General features: G+C 40.9%; 1 protein-coding gene across 2 annotated transcripts in view; it reads left to right on the top strand.

Annotated features, from left to right (window-relative positions):
- The window catches only part of GABRB3 (gamma-aminobutyric acid type A receptor subunit beta3), a 227441-nt gene that overhangs the window by 192320 nt on the left and 11946 nt on the right, over window positions 1-23175 (top strand). For both annotated transcript variants that reach the window (XM_058427930.1, XM_032175705.2), the window contains exons 7-8: window positions 9719-9871; window positions 16147-16391. In XM_058427930.1, the coding sequence (XP_058283913.1) occupies window positions 9719-9871; window positions 16147-16391 (398 nt within the window). The remainder of the gene's footprint in view (window positions 1-9718; window positions 9872-16146; window positions 16392-23175) is intronic.

The raw sequence follows: 23175 nt of genomic DNA, 5'->3' as shown, positions 1-23175 counted from the left end.
CACCTGGGTTCAAGCGATTCTCCTGCCTTAGCCTCCCTAGTAGCTGGAATTGCAAGCACATGCCACCATGCCTGGCTAAATTTTGTATTTTTAGTAGAGACGGGGTTTCACCATGTTGGCCAGGCTGGTCTCGAACTCCTGACCACAAGTAATCTGCCTGCCGCAGCCTCCCAAAGTGCTGGGATTGCAGTTGTGAGTCACTGCACCTGGCCCTTCTTGGAGTTTATGGACCTTCTTGAGTCTCTCGTTGGATGTGTGTCTGAGGTTTTGGAGCATCACTGGCCATCATCTCTTCAAGGGCTGCCTCTACCCCATTCTCTCTTCTTCTAGTACCCCAATTACACACGTATCCGATCTTGTCATCATATCCTGTCTATCTTGCTCATTTCTTTCTGTGTGTTGCATTTCATTTTCTTCTCAAGCTTCATGCTGGAAATGCTCTTTTGGTGTATCTTTTAGAGAGGATCTATGCTTGCTTCTAGTAGACAGTTGGAGGCATTAGCAATCTAGAATAAGCTTCATCTACTTTCTAGGGTATGAGTAATTCTGAGTTCAGGCTCAGTCTTTGAGCACACATGAGTCCGTCTGGTTTATCTTTACATCTTGAGCAAAACTCTCTGTGTAAGCATAACCAACCCAAGCTGTAGGAGGTTTAATGTGGCCCCATTCTTGATGGCCTCTGTATCCAGTGCCTGCCCCCTTAGTCCCCTGAGTCGTGGATGTTCTAATTAGCTTCTCATCTTTCCCTTATGAAAACTGCAGGTATCTGAAACATGGAGCTCTTCTCTCTGTTTTCTTTCTCTCCCACATCTTGATACAGATTTTTTACTGGCTTGTTATCTCTCCATTAAAGTCTCTCCAGATTTAAATAAATCTTCAAGCAGATTTATTTAAATTCTGTCCATTTTTTCCAGTCGTTTTCAGAAGATTCTATAATACCCGAACCCATGTTTTGTTTTTCACTCCTCTTTATATTTTTCAGAAAAGTTTCCAGTTGTTTCGATATGTAATTCTTATTTAGTTTGCGCTACTAATACTTGAGCGTAAAAAAGAAGAAAATTTAGGAAACCTTTTTTAAAATTTCATTTCAGGAAATTCTGTATTTTTCTGAAAACATTATAAAGAGGAAACATTTATCCGGAATACTCTGTTGTTGAAGAAAGCACTATAAAGCTCAGTCAGGGTATTTGAGCCTTTGGCTGTAACAGTTACAAGCTGTGAAAACGTGAGCAAAGCGTTTGCATAACAGACAGATACGGGATCAGGTTAAAAGAAATACTGAATCAAATTTATTTCAACAAACATATTCAGCTAAAAATCAAAGAGCTCCTCAAATATCACTGTGAACACACTGATCAACAGATTGAAACTTCAGCTTTGTATTGGTCTTGCAAATGTGTCCCGCTCACCAGCAAAATTTGGGATATACAGTTTTTGCCAAATCTGAAATTTACTCGTAACTTCAGAGTTGTCTTTGAACGGAAAGATTGAGATTTTCACAAGATATGTGGAGAACAGATGATTTAATATGCTTCTTTAATTTTGCGATGTTTGTCTTTCTCTTCCTTTTTTCTGTGGTACATTTGGACAGTGATATATTCTGACTTTATTTCAAAATACTTTGGCTAAGATTGGAAGAAAAAGAGAAGGATGCAAAATGAATAATGATGAGACATTGCAGTTAAGATATGTGAATTTTCTTGTTTTCAAAAATCAGTTTTCAAAATACTGCTTTATTATTAATGATCATGACAAATTATAAATTTTTTTAAAAGTCCACCTGTCACACTGTTTGTAAATACATGCACTCAGCTTTCTCTTTAAGAGTCCATTTGTGAACTCCAGGCTTTAGTCTGCTTAACTAAAGCCTGGGATCCAATTATTGCCCATTCAGTCTGTAAATACTATCTACTAAAGATATAGAAAAGATAGATGAAACATTAGAAGGAAGAATTACCATCTGTCTTTTATTTGTAATTTAATTTGACCTTAAATTCCAGAGAAAAATTCCTATTTCTTTTCTCCCCATTGACTTTTGTTACAGGGATCCTTAGAGATAATTCACCTGTGCTTCCTAGCCGGTTACAATCCTTAATCTCTCAGTCCAAAATGCTGGACCAGAGCGTGCTCACACCCAGGGCCAAGGCAGCGCTTAACTGATTCTCTTTTTGCTGTGACATCACTTTTTATAAGGGCTCCTGACATATGAAACATGTCTCATTACAGAAGACAGACTTCTTCAGAAATTCATTGCCTTAAATCTTTTTTGCAAAAAGAGTTTTTAACTACCTTCATCCTTTTGAATTGCCTTTAAGACCTCCAGCAAAAATTTAAAACTGTGCTCAATGGTGAAAGCCCTGATTACAGAATCATGAAGAGAGAAGGCACCAAAGCAGGAGAAAAATAAAAGAACGAAGGAATTTGTATTTATTGGGTGTGTACTTTGGGTCAGATAGTGTGTTTTATAGTTGATGTGAATTTGATTGCCAGTAAAAATACATGTAGTAAACATTTTTTTTCCTTATAATGGATCTATTGAGATACAATTCACATACCATACAATTCGCCCATTTACAGGGCACATTCAATGGTGTTTAGTATATTTGCAGAGTTGTGCAACCGTGACCAAAATCAAGTTTAGAATATTTTTATCACCCCAAAAAGAAGCCCTGTATCCATTAGCAGTCTCTTCCCATTTCTCCCAACCCTAGACAACCACTAATCTAGTTTCTGCTTCTATGGATTTGTCTCTTCAGTGCATTTCATGTCAGTGGAATCATTTGTGTGGTCTTTCGGGTCTGGTCTTTCAGGTCTGGTCTTTCACTTGCATGATGTTTTCAGGGTTCATCCATGTTGTGCCGTGAATCAGTACTTCATTCCTTTTTATTGCCGAATAAATATACTGCATTTTCTTTATCCGTTCATCAGCTGATGAACATTTGGCTTGTTTCCCCTTTGGGCTACTAGCTATAAGGCTGCTATGAACATTCAGGTATAAATTTTAGTGTAGATTCATGTTTTCATTTCTTTTAGGAAATTAACTCATATACTTAGGAGTGGAATTCCTGGGTCATATAGGGTAACATCCTTTTGAGGAACTATCAGACTATTTTCTAAAGTGGTGGCCTGATAATATTCCTACCGGAAGTATAGGAGGGTTCCAATTTCTCCATATTCTCACCAACACTAGTTATTTTCTGTCTTTTTTATTGTGGCCATCCTAGAGGGTATGGTGTAGTATCTCATTGTGGTCTTGACCTGCATTTCCCTAATGACTAATGATGTTGACCATCTTTTCTTATGCTTTTTTGGGTGTTTCTCTATCTTTGGAAAAATACCTATTCAAAGCCTCTTCCCAATTAAACAAATTCAGTTGTTTGTCTTTTTTGTACGCATTCTTTTCTTTGAGACAGGGTCTTAGTCTGTTGCCCAGGCTGGAGTGCAGTGGCACAATCTTGGCTCACTGCAGCCTCAATCTCCTGGGCTCAAGCGATCCTCTCATCTTAGCCTCCTAAGTACCTGGGACTATAGGCGTATGCCACCATGCCCAGCTAATTTTTGTATTTTTTTTGTAAAGATGGAGTCTCACTATGTTGCCCAGGCTGGTCTTGAACTCCTGGGTTCAAGCAATCCTCCCACCCTGGCCTCCCAAAGTGCTGAGATTGCAGGCATGAGCCACCCAACCAGCCACATTCTTTATGTATTTTGAATATAAGTTCTCTATCACATATATGATTTGCAAATATTTTCTCCCATTCTGTAGGTTGTCTTGATGGTATGCTTTGGAGCATAACAGTTTTTAATTTTTATGAAGTATAATTTAATTTTTCTGCCACTTATGGTATTCTTGCCTTGATTTTACACACAAGGAAAGAGAGGATAGTAACCTCAAAAAGGAGTATCCCAAATAACTGTGAGGCTGGATTGTTCAAACAAACATCCCTGTTCTTTGCTGCACTGTTATATGGCTCAATGCTGGTTTTTCTGTGGAGGATTAGAAAGGACTCATTGTCTGGTTGAGACAATATTTGAAACAATTTTTTTTTAAACCCCAGTCCCATTTTTCTTCTCTCTGTTTTCTATTTCATATATTTCCTTTTCTTAATGGATTTTTTGAACATATAATAAGGTGACTAGTAATGGGAGTAAGAACTGGAAACACTATTTTTAATTTTAGGCTGCATTATAAAGTAAAAGCTAGATAATAAATGAATCATATAGCATGATAATGGGCCCAGAACGGCTCTAAGTGAGAGCTCACAAAGCTTCCCAGGCTGCAGTGGGAGTGCCCCACCATGGCAGCTTGATGGGAAGAGGAACGCGTGATAAGTGAGCTCTGCTGCAGTTGCTAAAATACCAGCTGATTAGTTCACAGATGCATTTGAGTGGCTCTTAGCACTCTACAAAGCTGGCATGACCTTCTGTGTTCACATTTTTAATGAGTTCTTCAAAAATATTAATGCCTAGAGAATGATATAAATTCAGGCTGGATTAGAGATCCAGAACTGTGTTTTTGGCATAATGGTAACTGCATCTGGGGAGAAAGGGCTGGGATCAGCATCTTCACTAGGTAGTTTTGCCAAGGAATCCCTGCCTTGGAACAATGCACTTGTGCCCAGGGACTGTGCCTCTATCTGTTGGCTGAGCATCTGCCTGGGGACCTGACCACATCTGCATTGGCACACAGACATCAGGGCTTCAGCGCATTTCAGTTGTAAATTCAAGCTTCTGTTTCATTTTAAAGGGGATGTCTTAGTGCAGCTGACTCATTACTTCTCAACTTTAAATTATTAGCCCCTAGCTGTGATCACTTGGGAGTTTTCCACATAGATACCGCATATTTCATGGCATTCCATCCTGCCAATATAAGGACCTTGTCTCCCGGAGCTACAAAAATACTTTTATGTACTCTTTAAGATGCACATCAAATGGGAAAAGCCTTTGCCTAGCAGAATAGATCTACTACGTCAGATAATTCTTGGGTTGACTAACATTCTGAGGTCTCTGTCTCATGGCATCTTGAATGGCTCTACTGGGTCCATTACCTTGAAAGCTCTCCTTTGTCCCTGTCTGAAGGAATCCTATTCAACCATGAGTGTCTCATACACCAGAGGTGCATACACCATGAAGCCTCTCCTAAATCACTTAGCCATGTGTGCTAGCATATTTTTATACCTCCAGGATAGTGCATGCCACAGCTTTATGGAGGCTAGTTCTGAATGAATCTGTCTGACATGGGTCAGGAGCTATAAACAGTTGGGAAGGTAAACTGTGTTTTTATTCACCTTCGTTGTTTGCCCCACTTACTGTTTCCACCTCAGAGACTAGGATGTGTGGGGCATGCACCGAATACCTAAACATTTTGCTGATTGGAAATGGCATTTTCCTTTTTTTTTTGAGATGGAGCCTCGCCCTGTCTCCAGGCTAGAGTGCAATAGCTCAATTTTGGCTCACTGCAGTCTCCGCCTCCCAGGTTCAAGCGATCTCCTGCCTCAACCTCCTGAGTGCTGGGATTACAGGCATATGCCACCACGCCCGGCTAATTTTTGTATTTTTAGTAGAGACAGAGTTTCACCATGTTGGCCAGGATGGTCTCGATCTCTTGACCTCGTGATCCACCTGCCTTGGCCTCCCAAAGGTATTCTACTTTTAACAAATAGAATGTATTTGCTAAACAAATACAAAAGAAAATGGTATATTTTCTTACTTCCAAATTCTGTGTCAATGAGTATCTTGGCGAATTTCCAGAGATTAATGTGTTTTTGAAATCGGTTTCGTATTGTCTTCTTCAAGGTCCCTAATGATCTTCCAAGTGTTTGTTTGACTGTACAGTCATGGCATTGCATGGGTGTCAATATTGGTTTCTACTGCCCACACTTTCCCTGAAGATGTACTTTGGATAATGTTTAAGAAAGTTGACTTGGCAAATGGAAAGTTGGAGGATATAGTAAATTGCATTATCATTCAAAAATATTTGCTGCTCTTCTCTGGGAGAGGATTAAACGTTCCTGTTCTCCTGACAAAAAAGTTGGCAATGAGACTTGTTCTGGCCACAGAAATATGATGGGAAGTATGTATAACTCTTCTACCACAGAGGCCAACAGTGTTGCAGACAGAGGGAGCTAAGTGGACATATTTTTTTATAAGAAAAATTTTCGTTACACACTACTGAGATTTGGGGGCTATTTGTTACTGTAGCATAAGCCAACATGTCCTGACTGATGCAGAGACTGTTCTATGCATGGTGGATTATAGTAAGATTTACCTGAAGCAAAGAGAAGCAAATAAGTGCTAAGAAAGGTCTGAGGTTGCCGTGAAATTACAAATCAAGAGCCAATATTGAAGTTACTTCAGTAAAGATACTGAAATTGCCATGGGATTTCAAGCTACAATTCAATAAAGATGTTGAGCATTTTGTGTATTAAGCTCAACTGAAGAGTCACATAAAGAAACTAAATACTCCTATTTTCATTCATTCAGCATTCAGAAGTATTTATTCATAACCTATGATGGTTTTGACATTTACCTAGGCATTGTAGCATATAAAAAAAATTACCTCACAAATTCTGCCCTGGAGACTGTACAGCTTATTAAGGAAGATCTTACCTTGGTAAATGTTTATAATTATAATAATATGAATAATGAGGAAAAAATTCAAAAGGGTGATTACTTACATTTGGAAGGAGGAGAAAGAAAGGATTCATGGAAGATGGGGCTTTGACTAAGACCTCGAGGTATGGATAAGGAAAGACACATCTTCAAAACTGGGATGTGAGTCAGCAGAGGCAGGAAATAGAGAAGAGTATTTTGAGGCAGTGAGAACCTCTTTGACTAAAAAATGTTATGCTTAATGCAGAAACATGGTGGAAAATAAAACTGAAGTTAATTTGGGAAAAGATGGAGAAACTGAAATTCTTGGATGCGTGTTTTGATGTTTGTGGGAAGCAATGAACCGTAGAAGATTTTGAGTGTGGCATGACAGTGAGCATCATTTCCGTGTTTCCCGAATGTGCCCAAGTCGCGAAAGGCCCAGAGCCGGGAGGGTGAGGCCCTCGAGGAGGATCTGGCCCCCGTGCATGTGCATCAGTCCCATGATCCACATTTACAAGAAATGGAGTCTAAAAACAACAGAACTGTATGAAATGTATATGAAGGGAAGCCTCATTCTACTGATGGTGTTGGAGAAACCGTTTTGCTGTTTGTGGAACCAAAATCCATGTATGTTTTCACCTCATGTCAAACACTGAAATAATTGCCAACTCTCAAAATAGGTTTGCAGGTAGATCTGTACTGTGAACTTACCTAAGGCTAAATACAAGTTTTAACAATCACAAGGGAAAAAGTGAAATGGATAGATGTAATTGCATACAAAAAGTTAGGGATCTGTATGTCCTCCACTGAAAGCCATTACAAGGTTTACAACAGGCAACTGGGAAAATGCTTGCAGAGAATACAAGCAAGGATTAGCATATAAAGTGTTCCAATGAAAAGGTAAAAACCATCAGAGGAAAGAGAAATGAGAAAAATAAATGAGTAATCAGATAACTTATCAGATTAAATACAGAGAACAAACAAACATTTAGGAAGTATTCAATTTTTAAAAAAGTAATTGAAAGGACAAGGTTTTCCCGAGGGATTTAGCAAAAACTCTTATAAGAGATACTGTATAATATTGTCATATTTGCAAGGTACGCTAGGCACTTCTATTAATCTGCTGATAGTGGCAGCGGCATACATTGGTTTGATACATTTGCAAAGTAATTTGACAATATTTATGAAAAGCTTTAACCCTTGGCCTAGCAATCCCGCCTTTGGCATATCCTCAAGAAATAAGTCTAAATATGGAAAAACGGCTCTGCACAAATATATCCTTAAGAGTACTATTTATAGTTGTATAAAAATTGAAAACACCTAAATCTACAGCATTCAGGGATTTGTATTTATAGAGTCCTTGTGTCGATATTTGATGGATCATTAGGAAGAATCAAAAATTGTGTTTACAAATAATTTGTAGCAACTCTAAAAATTATTATGCTATGATGACGTGATATATGCATTTGATCAGAACTGTGTAAGAGAAATTCTACACAGACACACACAAAGACTGGAGGAAATTTCTGAGACTGTCAGCCTTGAAGTGCTGGGTATGTTTGGTGATTTCTTTTCTCTTTTATATAATCCTGGCTGCAAATGTGGTTGATGCTAAGGTAGGAGGCCTGGAGATAAAATCGTTCATCTCCTGCATAATGGTAGTAGTCATACGAGTGAATCAGACTGCCAAAGAGAAGAATCTAGGGACAGACACAGAAAGGGACATGGAATAAAGCCTGAAGAATGCATATATTTAGGGGCAGGGGGAGAATAGGAGCCTGCCAGGCTTGGAGTAGGAGGAGATGAGGAAAGGTGAGGCCTCTTGGAGTTTAGGGTGTGGGCAGCTTCAGAAAGAAGGCACCTGCCAGTGTGGGGGAGCAATCAGAGGAGCTGATTAGAGAGGGTCATTGGGTTCTCACTGGCTGGCCCTCAGGCAGCTCCATCAGAATCCAGAAAACAAGGAGTGGGAAGATTAGAACTGAGAAAGTGGCCTATTGAAACAAACAGGGGGAAACAAAGGCCACACTTGCCTTGCTCTAAGAAAAACAAAATAGGCCGGGGGCAGTGGCTCACACCTGTAATCCCAGCACTTTGGGAGGCCGAGGTGGGCGGATCACAAGGTCAGGAGTTCAAGACCAGTCTGGCCAATATGGTGAAACCCTGTCTCTAATAAAAATACAAAAAATACAAAAAAAAAAAAAAACTAGCTGGGCATGGTGGCAGGCACCTGTAGTCCCGGCTACTCAGGAGGCTGAGGCAAGAGAATCGCCTGAACCAGGGAGGTGGAGGTTGCAGTGAGCCAAGATCATGCCACTGTACTCCAGCCTGGGCGACAGAGCAAGACTCCATCTCAAAAAAAAAAAAAAAAAAAGGAAAACAAAATAAGACAGAAAAGGCAAATATAGCACTGAATGTGGCGTGATAAATGGCATATTTTCTCACTCTGTCGTGGTGGTGGTAGGATTCCAAAGTGTGTTGAGTGGAATGTCACATCCGAGAATTAACACTGGGACTCGTGGGCAAGAAAGCAGACAGGTGCTCCTTTGAGGCTCTCAATAATGCCTCTTCTGTGGCCGAAGCAGAAGCCCTTGGTGTGCACCACTGCTTTCTCCGGGACTGGACTTGCTTCTCTGCCTCTCTCGTTCTCAGTGTGCCCCCGAGCTAGCCCAGTCACTCTAGGGGCAAAGCCTCCAACATCTGTGTTCAGGGCTGAACTCCAGGTGGGCTGAAAGGACAACTGGTAAAAGCATTTCCTGCCCAGTAAAGCCTTGAGCCACATCTCCCCTGTTTACAAGGAAGAAGGGGATAGTCATTCATTAAAGAATAAACAAGGTATTTGGCATTATTCTGGATTCTAAGCTAAAAACTTCTAAGTTTTTCCAAGTTCTCAACTGAGCATTTAGCCTTAGAAGAGCATCCTTATCACTATCTTATAAATAGAGTGAAAATCATCCCCCTCCTAATTCTTCTATAAATAGTGCTAGCAGACAGAAGCAAACTGCTTGGTGGACCACCCCTTCATTCACGGACTTTTCCATTGCATGTTGTTGACCTATGGAAGTCAAAGCAAACTCTTTAGTCTGCCGTGTCGTTTCTCCAGTGTAATATCCTTGTCTGTTTCCCATAGGTGCCTATCCTCGACTGTCACTGAGCTTTCGGTTGAAGAGGAACATTGGATACTTCATTCTTCAGACTTACATGCCCTCTATACTGATAACGATTCTGTCATGGGTGTCCTTCTGGATCAATTATGATGCATCTGCTGCTAGAGTTGCCCTCGGTATGCGCTCTTTTTAAGTGATATTTAAATGTAAAGTCACCGTATCATTACAGTATTAAGAGAGTTCAAAGGCTGTAGTTCAACTACCATTTTTTGACATCGTGACACAAGCATTGCCCGTATAGTCACTTTTTATCTTGAAACACTAATTTCACGCACGATTCCCTTGATGTGTTAATTTAATTATAAGGCTCAAATATGAATTTTCATGCCCATGAAAGGGAAAATATGCTTGCAGAATATTTGCATGATAAAACTATTTTTGACACTAATTTTAAAGCAAGGATTAACATCTCCTGTTCAAAATTATTCCATGGCCCAGAAAGAAGACTTGATTAATTGTGCATTCTTCTTTTTTAAGTCAGAAAAATAGTCAAATATTACAGCATAGAATTGGAATTACACAATTTAATGAGCATTAAAATATGGAATTCAATTCTGAATGATTCCCAAAGGCTCTAGTGATCTTTTCTGACCATTGGTTATTTGGCAACTGGATTATTAGCTGATGTACAGTATGTATTATAGGTTCCAATATTATTTTTAGCATTTTGATTATTAAGGGAAGGCTTATAGTTTCAGAAACATTATTCTCTCCTCAGCTGATTAATATGAAACTGCGTAGACAAAATAATTATTTAAATACATTTACGTAAGTACAGAGCTGATGGGCAATCTGCAATCCATCCCTTTGGGTAGGGTTGAATTTATCTCCTGAAAGTGAAAGTATTAATCGTACTTATAAAAATTGATGGAAAAGAATTATCAACACATTATCTGGCAAAGTACCTTACAAAAAACATAATAATTCAGGGTTCCAGTTATCCCTTCTTTCCTGTTCTTTTCTTTTTTTTAAGACAGAGTCTCACTCTGTCAGCCAAGCTGGAGTGCAGTGGCACAACTGCAATTACAGCTCACTGCAGGCTTAACCTCCTGAACTCAAGTGATCCTCTCAACTCTACCTCCTGGATAGTGGGGACAACAGGCACACACCACCACACTTGGCTAATTTTTTAATTTTTTGTAGAGATGGGGTTTCGCCATGTTTCCCAGACTGGTCTTGAACTCTTGGCCTCAGGTGATCTGCCCACCTCAGCCTCCCTGAGTGCTCGGAGTATAGGCGTGAGCCACCACACCCAGCTCTTTTTCTGTTTGCCAACTTTTCCCCGGACTTTAAATTGAATAACATGTTTTCTTTTCTAATAAAATGTAAGTACATGTGTGTATATGGATGACAAACGTGTGACTTGCATAGTCGTAATGAAGATTAGATTTATTTCCCAGGAAATAACATGTAACTATGACTTGAGAAAATCAGGTAGCTATTCCTAAGGGTGTTAAGTGAATAAAAAAACCACTCTATGAAGAGTAAAGCTGCAAAAAACTGAAAGTGCTGTTTTAATTGTTATGTATTTCTAATAGGTATCATAAGCACAGTTCTCTAAAAAAAAAAAAGAAAAAAGAAAAAAGAAAAAAAAAAACTCCAGGACTTTTCTACAGCCTGCAGATCTTCCTTCCCCTGTAATGTCAGTCTTTATGTAGCTTTTACTTTAAAATATACATATATACACTCACATATATATTGCTAGATTATGCTTTGTTAAAGTCTTTTCTCTTTTCACTTGGAAAATTCAGAGATATTTGTAGTGGCAGATCTAAATTACGCAGAGCTGTTAGCTTATACGATTTCAAGCACCCCTTTTAAGAAAAATAATATGAAATATACAAATACAAAGTTGCTGGGACCCCTCCCCAAGCCTAGAAGAGGCCTATGAAAGTGGAGACCGACCTGAAGCATCTGCTACAGAGAATTTGCCAGTCACTGCGATAATTAGTGAAATATCAGAACCAAGGAACCATGATTATCTGACATTACAAGGGGTGGGGTGTACTGAAAATGTGCATATCCGAATTTCCCAGCCATTACAGATTCTGTCCCTCCCTAATTGTGAAGTATTGCCTTCTACAGTATTAAACTGTTAATACCCTGGAAGTGAGTTACATTCAACCCAATTTCATTAAGGTATTTGGAAGTAGATTCTACTTTTTCTTCATGACACAGCATTATTAATATAAACAAACCATACCTCTGTGGCTTTGCTGGGATGAAGGCATGGGCTGGCTAGGGTTGCTGAGGCTTCAACATTGGAGGATTGACGCTTGTGCTCTGGGAGGCAGGCATGAGAGCCAGAGTGAAGGGGATATTCACTAGAGTTAGGGTGACTCCGAGGTCAAGAGGGCAGCTGTGATCTTAGGGCTGTGGGTCTGGCAAGACAAGAACCCAACAGATCCAGCTCTCAGAGTATGACACCTGCACATGCATTCCCTCTGTCCCTCCTGCCAATACAAGACTGAGTCTAGATCTACAGTCACTGGGAAATGTCAGTTGGTGAATTCAGAAAAAGTATGACACAGTGTCAGGAGCACTGAGTAACATCATCATCAGCAGCAGCAGCAGCAGCAGCATCATCAGCATCATCATCATCATCATCAATACAAGAGCCAGGATTAATAAAGGCTGAAAATTATCACATAGTTAGGTGCCACATTCTCTCCTAAGGCCATTCATGTAGTTAGTTATCTGTTCTGGAGAAGATTCACAACACAGTACGAAGTATTATTGCTCCAGTTTTACAGAGCACAAAAATGAAATACAGAGAAGCTAAGTAACTGGTACGAAATCATATAATTACCAAGTTTCAGAAGAAAGATTTCAATCCAGTTAGTCTAACTTCCAGACCTTCTCCCTTAACTACTACATGTAATTCCTAAAGTGTCAGTAAAACTACAGTAAAGAGTTGTTTGGTCTACTATGTTGTATAAGCCATGAATTTTTTTAAGAAAAGAAAAAAGCTAACCAAACATTATTATTAACTTTTCTTATTGAGGAATCCCTCATAACCATTAAGATGCTACGGAGCTCCATAGGATACAGCTATAGTTTGGAGGGCTTTCGTTGGAGAAATCCCCCTTCCTGCCACCGCTTCCCAAGCACTTAGTCTTGTAGCACAGCTTTGAATGCTCACAGTGCTTTTTGCATTCATCCTAAAGGACTGCACTGTTGTCAATACACATTGCTTCTAAATGCATGATAAAGGTGCTGCCTCTGCACAGGCAGGAGGGATGGGGCTCAGCAGAGGCCTCAATTGAGGGCTCACCCTTGGGCTCTGGGCACTGTTGGACCTGGACTCAACGCAGGAGGGACTCAGGGCCTGTTCTGCTGGCTCTTCAGACAGCCGTGCTCCTCAGCTGCCCTGTGGGCTTCAGCATGATATGCTTCTGCTGCCCAGGGTCTGACCATCAGATACATTGAACTGTTAGCATTAACGACCACCAGACTTTAAGGTGGGAACTTGTAATTAGATGGCCTCTCTCAAAACCCTCAGTGAATACAGGTTGGGTGTCCCTTATCCAAAATGCCTGGGACCAGAAGTACTTCTAAAGGTAAAAATGTATACTGATAAAATTTAGGCCAGATTATTTTTATCATGAGGAGGAGAAACAAAATATTTTGACTAATGGAAAGAAATTATATTTTTACTTCATATTCATTTTTATAAATACAGCTTTCAAATACAATATTTCATACATGACCTAAATGACAAATAAGTTGAGGCTAGCAATTTACAGAAAGACTTACAAGCCTGGTGAATGTACAAAAAAACACGAAAGCCATCACCCAGCCATTTCCTGTACTGCAGTTGGATGATTTCCCTTTAGAGAGCAGAAGGTCAAGGCAAGGCCAGGAAACCTAGAGGCTACCGAAGAATGATTTTTCTGTAATGATGATAGTCATATGATTATTTGTTGTTAGTGTTAACAGTGCCAGTTACTATTTATTGGCACATCAGAGCTTTTCAGACATTGCCAGTAGACTTCCAACAGCTCGAAATGATGGCTACAGACCCATAGAGGCAGAGCTGGGCTTTGGGTCTGGGCCGTGTGGCTCCCCTTTACAGGCTGTGGACCACCACAATACACCACCATCCACAGTATCCCACATAGCAGGTAAAGCAATAGAAGGAGTTAGTAAATGCATTGGCCTCTTAAGCTAAGAACTCATGTGGCATGTGGGTCCAAATTAGAAAGACCTGAAGCACTCACTGTGAAATCTTATTGTTAGGGATTCCTGAGCCTGTGCCAATTGGCCTGGATCCAGAGTCCTAGCCCAGGTCCCTCTGGGGTTCATTTACCAGGCTGAGTGCCTGTGAGATGTGCTGGCTGTACCTATTCCTGTGTGCCTTCATCCCATTGTCTGGGACATCTGCTGAGGCCTGTGTGATACATGTCCATTCAAAATAGCCAGCAGGAGAGGCAAAGCTGTGACTAAAGCAAAGCGCTCGGTCTTCCCAAATCCACGTTGAAGGGGGAAAAACGGTAGTGGCAACAACATTACAAACTTTTTGAATACTGGTGAGAATGCCTAATTTTGTAGCATTTGCGTGGTATTTTCACATTTATTTGTAAACAGTAATTATCTCATTGCCATTTTCAAATTTAAAAGTCCCCCAGGTGCACATGAATGTGATGTTAAAAGAGAATCTTAAAATATTCTGACATCTTGGATTTCCATACATTCCGTCAGCAACCATGGTTTGCAGTTCTACATAAAAAGAGTTTCTCAAGTCTTCAATTCTCTTCTTAGCTTTTAGTAGCAGTTCAGAGCTCAGTGGAGGGAGCGCTTGTGTTGGAGATGGATGACTGGGCTGTCTAGCCTGCTCTCCAGCTGATTCCCAGGCCAGCTGAGCTCTGCAGTCTCGAGGTCCTCCCCATAGGACACAGAGGATGAGGATGCTGCCTCCCAGGATAGGATGGGAAATCAGAGGGGATGAAATTGGAATGCTTAGTAACTTTAACTCTGCCCTGGAGGGCTGGGCTGGGACCACGTGCAGAATGGCCTGGGCTCCGTCCCAGAGTACATATCCGGACAGTGCTGAACTGTAGGGCTGGCACTACCTCTTGGCCTCAGTGATGTCATGTGGGTTTTGGGTTACTGAGGATGAAGGATTATGGTTAGGCTCTCTCCTTTGAAAGTCTCCTTTTTGAGGGAAGCCTGACAAAGCAATGCAGAGGAACCTATTCTCTTTATTGGGTCCTGACACCCACATCTTCACATTCAGTGGTATCAGTGGCATAGGTAGAAAAGAGCTCAGCCCTCAAAGCTGTCTTGCTTCCTTGAGATGTATTAATATTTCAAAAATACAATCCCCAAGACAGCGTGTCAGCTGCAGTACTACCATCCCACCCTACCACAAGGGAGTGATCCGTGCCTTTCCTGTAAGCTCAGCTTAACTTAGCTCATCAAGCTTTGGGCATGTCACTGACTTGCCTCCTGGTGTCTATGGCCTCAGATGATTCAGTGCAGAATCTTGTGTCTATTGCTATGGGAGGGAGAATTGCAATACATGGTCCTTACATGGTTTTAGACTAAATTGAGCTCTATTTGGGAAACAATGAGATCATCCATACAATACTATGTAAAGAATTCAACGTAACGACATTTAAAAAAAGGATCTGATGAGTTGCCCCAGAGTATGGTGGGATTCTTTAAGATGAATGAAATCATTAACCCTTAACTTGAGCAAACATTTCCTAAGCAGCTTATGTAGAGATTCTTAGTTGAGGAGGGAAGTCGCTCTGTGAGATCATCTTCCCTCAGAAGCTTCACTCAGCTATTTCTTTCTCTTTGAGCTCAGGACTGGATCTCATGGCTAGTAATTTTAAAAATCATTGCCTCATTCCTCTTGCTTCCAATAAGCATTGTAGTAGGAATTATTTTCTTCTCACAGTCTGCCTCACTGAGCTCTCGTTCATAGCCTTGCCTCTGCAGCCACAGACACCTCAAATTCATTCTTTTTCCTGGAGGTTTCACATCTAGACACTTTGTGGTTTGTGCTAAATTCTGGGCTTATTTTTATTTTTTCCAGCATTCATAAAAACCACATTCTTTTTTCCTGCTCTACATATCTCTTCTTCTACTCTCAAAATTCCATCCTGTGTGATAGCAAGGTGTAGTGGGCAGGGGGGTGGGTGGGGGAGGGAGATGCCCTGCACGGTTTCACTTCCCCAGAGTACAGATGTCAGTTTGCTGTTCTGAGTGGTGATGCGTGGTCCAAATGACAAGATGTATGCTCTGTTGCATTCCAGTCACCCCGCAGTATTCAACCCATTATCTCCGACTACTTAAAGCTGTTTGAGAAAACATAAAAGGAAAGTGAAAAGTGAAGACCAGTGTGGCAAAGCTTCAGCCTCTCACCACTTTGTTTCTTTTCTAGGGATCACAACTGTGCTGACAATGACAACCATCAACACCCACCTTCGGGAGACCTTGCCCAAAATCCCCTACGTCAAAGCCATTGACATGTACCTTATGGGCTGCTTCGTCTTTGTGTTCCTGGCCCTTCTGGAGTATGCCTTTGTCAACTACATTTTCTTTGGAAGAGGGCCTCAAAGGCAGAAGAAGCTTGCAGAAAAGACAGCCAAGGCAAAGAATGACCGTTCAAAGAGCGAAAGCAACCGGGTAGGCTCTCCACCGCCTTGACCCCACCTGGCCCCTGCAGCTCAGCAGCTACTGCATTTACTCGCATGATCTTTCTTTGTTTTTTCCCCAGTAGTGTATGTCAAGCCAGACACCCTTCTTGTACATGTGATACAGTCCTTATGACGTGGCACCCAGGTGTTTTTTATTCAGGGGTTGCTCAAACCAGTACAGTGGAGTCCTGGCCATCTAGCTAGGACTGGCCAGAGTTCACTGAAACCAGTGGATGTAGGCTTACACAAAAAGGACCATTGGACTGGCCAACAAAATTGACTTTTGATATTTCCGTGCACATTGACCCTGGCCTGGTTGCTTTTTGCCCAGGGAAAGCATTCCCCAACAGTCGCTTTCATTATTCCAGTCTACCCTCAGGGCACAGACCTAGGCTTTCTTCCTCTCACCAGTAAGCCCCTTAAAACAGTGACTATCTGGATGCGCAGCCTATTGAGAAGTGGAGTGCATTCTTGAATTTGGGTAAGGGCATTTGGACTGGGGCTGGTTAATCTCTGGCCTGGTGTTGAACACAAGGGAGGGGGTCAACATGGAGCTGGCAATGAAAGACTCCCTTGCCGTTTCTGAATTCTGCACTTACAGAAGTGAGTAACAGGACCTAATTGTTTTTAAATATACTTGCATCAGCTTTGTGTAGGACTTGGGCAGGCTTGATGATCATAATCTGAAATGTTTCCTCATGCACGTCACAGGGTTTCCTATAAAACCAACATTAGTGTTGATGCTGGAGAAGCCAAAATCATCTATAGTTTCCTACAAAGAGAACAAAACCTGTGGGTCTGGAAAGAATGAAATGCTGGGGTGGAGAGTGTGAATTCGTTCTACGGAAGCATTTTTCCAAAATGTTTCAATATTCCTTTAGTTGTAAAATTATCAATTTGATGATCCAGCATGCTGCCATTCTTTGCACTGGAGCAGGCACACTATCTCTTGTCCACCTGCCCAGTGGCCACAGGCTTCTAGAGAAAAAGCAAAGTCCAAAAGGAATGCACAAGGCAGGAGCAGTGCTCTCTCTGGAAGCTCTCATAGATCTGCCGTGGCCCTGGCCCCTCCCAGTTGTGTTCTGCAAAAAGCCAGGGTTTGGCAGACCTAGACACTTTGTTTTATGAAGTCCATGAACTTTCTAAAGCCCTTGCACACCCTCCTCCAGCCCAGCCCAACTCAGCAATGCTGTTACATCCTTCCAACCACAAATCCACTTTTATCTTTAGATGTCATTTCGGCTTATATAAAAGCAATATGTTATTGTGATTATAAACAACATTTGAATGAAAGCACATTATAGTTCCAATATAATTTTTAAAATTTATCCTTCCACCTCTTCTATCCCCTCAAATCCTCAAGGATATATTTCTACCTGTTTACATGTTGGGTTTCTTCCCACATTTTTTTTTAATTCTTCTTGTTAAACTTACTGTTAGGCCATTCTTCTGTTGCTATAAAGGAATACCTGAGACTGGGAAATTTACAAAGAAAAGAGGTTTAATTGGTTAACAGTTCTGCACGTTTTACAGGAAGCATGGCAATAATGTCTGCCTGGCTTCTGAGGTGGTTTCAGGAAGCTCACAGTCATGGTGGAAGTCAAAGCGGGAGCTGCAGGCAAGTTACATGGCAAAAGTAGGAACAAGGAGGAGGGGAAGATGCCACATACTTTAAAACAGCCAAATCATCTCATGAGAAGTCACTGACTATCACAGACAGCACCAAAGGGATGGTGCTAAACAATTCATGAGGAATCTGTGTCCCCACCCAAATCTCATGTCAAATTGTAATCCCCAGTGTTGGAGGTGGGGCCTGGTGGGAGATGATTGGATCACGAGGGTGGTTTATCATGAATGGCTTAATACCACAATACCACCCTGCTTGGTGCTGTCCTTGTGATATGTGCCTGCTCCCCCTTTACCTTCTGCCATGATTATAAGTTTCCTGGGGCTTCCCCAGAAGCTGAGAGGTGCCAGCACCATGCTTCCTGTACAGCTTGCAGAACTGTGAGCCAGTTAAACCTCTTTCTTTATAAATTACCCAGTCTCAGGTCTTTCTTTCTTTCTTTCTTTCTTTCTTTCTTTCTTTCTTTCTTTCTTTCTTTCTTTCTTTCTTTCTTTTTTTTTTGAGATGGAGTTTCGCTCTTGTTGCCCAGGCTGGAGTGTGATGGCACGATCTTGGCTCACAGGCACCTGCCACCACGCCCAGCTAATTGTTATATTTTCAATAGAGACAGGGTCTTGCCATGTTGGCCAGGCTGGTGTCGAACTCCTGACCTCAGATGATCCACCTGCCTTGGCCTCCCAAAGTGCTGGGATTACAGGCGTGAGCCGTTGTGCCCGGCCCAGTCTCGGGTATTTCTTTATAGCAATGAGAGAATGGCCTAATACACCTCCCACCAGGCCCCACCTCCAGTACTGGGGATTATAGTTCAATATGAGATTTGGGCGGGGACACAGATCCAAACCATATCACATGCTTACTTCTCAAGCCTGTGGAGGTTTTCTTGCTCTATTCTGTGCCCTCCATGCCTTTATGGGCCCACACCTCCCAGCGAACACAGTAGCTCCTTGGAGGACTGCCTGTGCCCGTAGGCCTGGCAGAGGCCAACAAACATTCATGAACCCATGGAAGCACATTAAGTGAATGTAAATGGCTCCTTCCTTTCAGCACAGCATAAATAGAGTTGGTCAGAAAACTGAGGATCTGTGAATAAAACCAGATTTTTCACAGGCAAAACTATTGAATTTCTTAGTGGAAAATATACTTAGTATCATACTGTTATGTTTCCAAATAGGTCCACATCCTACTAGGAACACACCATACGCTTTGGTCATGCTGTTTCCAAGGAAACTAGAATTCATCACATCATTACTGTTTCCATCACAGAGGCACACGTATCCACACATACACATACAACGCTGTCTTTCCAAATTTCCTCTTAATTTAAACAGATTATAAATTTTTTTCTTCTAAATGTGACTGTTTAAAACAGTCAAATTGTAGTGCTACAGAAATACCTTTCTGGGTACGAGACTTAAAATCTAAGATAAAAACAAAAAGACAAAAAAACTCTAGCATCCATAGAGAAAATTAGCAGGATGTAGAAAAAGTATATTATAAATTAAATGCAAAAGAAATTTTTCATTGATTCATGAGTCCATGTTTATTGTTTGGTTTTTCAAAAATCTGTTTCTCTGTTTTCTCGGCAATCTTAATAAGGCCTTTATATATTTACATAGTTAAGAATCTGTATTGTAGATCGGTACTTAAGGTTTGAAGTCAACATACGATTATATGTATGCTAATTCTAAATGCATATTTGATGCTCATAAAGATAAACGTTAAAAATTGTTCTTGAGTACACCTAAGACTTTAGTGATAATTTTTAAGTAGAAATGTAACTCCGAAAAAGTTTATATCAAGTAATGTGGATGAATGAAAGGAACAGAGAAAAGAATCAAATTTTACGTGAAACAGAAATGGTACTATATACACAACCTAACAGCTTGTACAGTCCTTTGTTTCTTTTTTTAACTATCATTTTAGCTTCAAGGGTACATGTGCAGGTTTGTTATATGGCTAAAGTGCATGTCACAAGGGTTTGTTGTACCGATTATTTCCTCACCCAGGTAATGAGCATAGTGCCCAAAAGGTAGTTTTTTGATCCTCTTCATCCTCTCACCCTTCACACTCAAGGGGGCCCTGGTGTCTGCTATTTCCTTTTTTTCATCCATTCATACTCAGTGTTTAGCTCCCACTTATAAGTGAGAACATGCAGTATTTGTTTTTCTGTTCCTGTGTTAGTTACCTTAAGATAATGTCCTCCAGCTCCATCCATGTTGTTGCAGAGGACATGATCTTCTTTTTATGGCTGCATAGTATTCCATGGTGTATATGTACCCCACTTTCTTTATCCAGTCCACTGTTCATGGGCATTTGGATGGATTCTCTGTCTTTACTATTGTGAATAATGCTGTGATGTGTCAGGGATAGCACCTGGGATTGCCTCTCAGTGTGGCCAACAACAACACCCTGCAGCTTTCCCCTGACTGACAGCTGCTGGCTCCACAGCAGGGACTTGGCTTGTCATTGTCTTTCCTGAGGCCACTTTCTGTGTCCTGTAAGGCATCTCAAGAGAAAACAGTACCCTTATGGACACTGTAGGCCACCAGCAACTGCCTCTTGGTACTGTGGTTTTAGTGACCCTACTGTAAAACCATGAGTAGATTTTCCTTATATTTAGTACTTATGCCGTATTTTAACCTAGTAATTGATTCATGAATGCTTAAGACATTCACATACTCACTTAGTATCTCCCCAGACTAGTGGTACCATGTAAGCCTTGACCTTAATTTATTTGTGCATACCATCTGTTTGTTCCTGAGTTGTTTCTCTACCCAAGAGTTCATCTTTGGTTGTAATTCATGCATTATGGTTACAAGCCTTGTGATATTTTACAAGTTGACCAATTAGTATTTGAATTTCATGAGGTGGTAGAGAGTCATAATTCTTGGCAAGGAATCAGAGCTGCAGACTCAACATCATTCTTACTAAAGAGCAAGATTTCATTCTTCACGTGGCAAGTCCTTTCTCATTCCTCTAAAACGACAGTATTTTACTTAACTAGAAGCTGGAAGAAAATTAGAGAATGAGATATCAACTGTGTGCCAATCTGGTGACATATTTTAGGAAAAAACAAAAAATCTCTGTGCTATATTCTGAATGAGATGTTTTTAGACTTTGAGTGTTTGCACCTGTCAAGGTTATAGAGCAGGAAGAAAAACTTCATTGAAATCAATGGTTCTAATTATAGTAGATATGAGATGAACCCTTCAAAATAAAGAGTATTCATGAAATGATTTAAAAATTGCAAGTCATCTGTCATTCTATGAAGGGCATTTCAGCCTTGTATTTCACCCACAATCGCTTCTTTCTACCTTAAGACTTAAATTCTAGATAATAGAAAAAGACTTTCTCTTTTGGAAATATTTGTTTAAGTTATTTGGTTCCTAAGATTTAACAGATTTTTAATAACCCTTTGGTTCTTTCAGAAAAAAAAATCCATGAGTAATTTTGGTGGAAATTTTCTACATACTGGTTTATGCTTAAATGAAAACCATGCAAATGTAAAACCATAAATAAAGCAGCCAAATTATTTCACACTAAGATCTTATTAATTCAATACATATTCAGGTTCCTTTTCACACTAGAATGAGAGTTACCTGCACTGTTACTTCCATTACAAGTGTTCACCCACTCTGAAATAAGAATAATGTAAAATTGTATTGTTCTTGAGTTCTTTCTCACATGTGCTATGTCCTAAGACAGCTACCAGTTAGTCATACATGTCCAAAGACCGTAAGAGCACTGTAGTTTTGTAAATTATTAACAACATAGGTGGGGAGGTGGGTTTGACTTCCCTCGGGCTAAGTTTTCTTCACTAGAGTTCAAGGGCACAGCCCTAGAGACCCACCTTCGTGAGGTCGTTTCCCAAACACAACACTGGCCACAGCGCTGGGGAAGACAGGACATGGATTCATACAGATTTGTATCTAAATCCAGAAAACTCAACTCAACATTCATTTTACCCAATGTCTTGTGTCTTCACTCTCCCTGTGCAGTTTCTGAAGTTCCCACCTAAATGATGACCCATTCCCCTTCCATTGTCCTGTCCTCTCTACCTAGAATGCCTTTCTTCTTGGTCCACATTTTCCCTCCAAGATCTAAGCCAGATGTTTTCCTCCATGACATTTTCGTTGTTTTTTTGTTTTGTTTTGTTTTGTTTTGTTTTGTTTGAGATGGAGTCTAGCTGTGTCACCAGGCTGGAGTGCAGTGGCTCAATCTCAGCTCACTGCAACCTCGGCCTCCCGGGTTCAAGCAATTCTCCTGCCCCAGCCTCCCAAGTAGCTGGGACTACAGGCACACGCCACCACGCCCAGCTAGTTTTTGTATTTTTTTTGTAGAGACAGGGTTTCACCATGTTGGCCAGGATGGTCTTGATCTCCTGACCTCATGATCTGCCTGCTTCGGCCTTCCAAAGTGCTAGGATTATAGGCATGAGCCACTGCACCCAGCCAACATTTTCCTTGATTTTTTTTGCCTCCCACTTATCTGCATCCTGCCCCCATCACTCCTTGCTCTAAGCAGTTGGTTTTGTTTCTGTTCTCCCAACTTATGGGGCACATGCTTTATACTTGTGAAAATGGCAGATCACTCACATCCCATGTGCCCAGCAAGCTTTGCCTCCTAGACAGCATCTGACTCTCTGCATCTTCCAAAATATGCACACCCATGACGTGGACGTGGAACACATGCTCTTGTAACATGTGTCCATGAATAAGTGCTATTTGTCATGGATTTGGTTGCACTGGAGAGGTATGTTTTTTCCACTTTCCTAGTGGGAAGGGAGGACAAGGCTTATAAATGTCATCTTTATAAAGCTGGGTAAAACTGAGTCATTAGAATCATCAAAGTTCATCTGACTAAAGAGGTTGCAAAATACTCCCCTTTCTTCCTTTAAGAAAAGACATTCCTCTCCTTGGTATTTCACTCCACAGATTTGTTAATTCTGATCTACTAGATTTTGATAAAAGGAGCTTTTTATATGTTATTTTATAACTAGAAAGGAGATGGTATTTAAAAGTGTGTTTAGGCAAGGTGCGGTGGCTCAAGCCTATAATCCCAGCACTTTGGGAGGTGGAGGCGGGAGGATCACTTGAGCCTGGGAATTCCAGATCAGCCTGGGCAACCAAGAGAGACCTTGTTTCTT

The sequence above is a fragment of the Hylobates moloch genome, unplaced genomic scaffold (assembly GCF_009828535.3).
Source record: "Hylobates moloch isolate HMO894 unplaced genomic scaffold, HMol_V3 SCAFFOLD_14, whole genome shotgun sequence".
Lineage (NCBI taxonomy): Eukaryota > Metazoa > Chordata > Mammalia > Primates > Hylobatidae > Hylobates > Hylobates moloch.
This window is presented reverse-complemented; position numbering and strand designations above follow the sequence as displayed.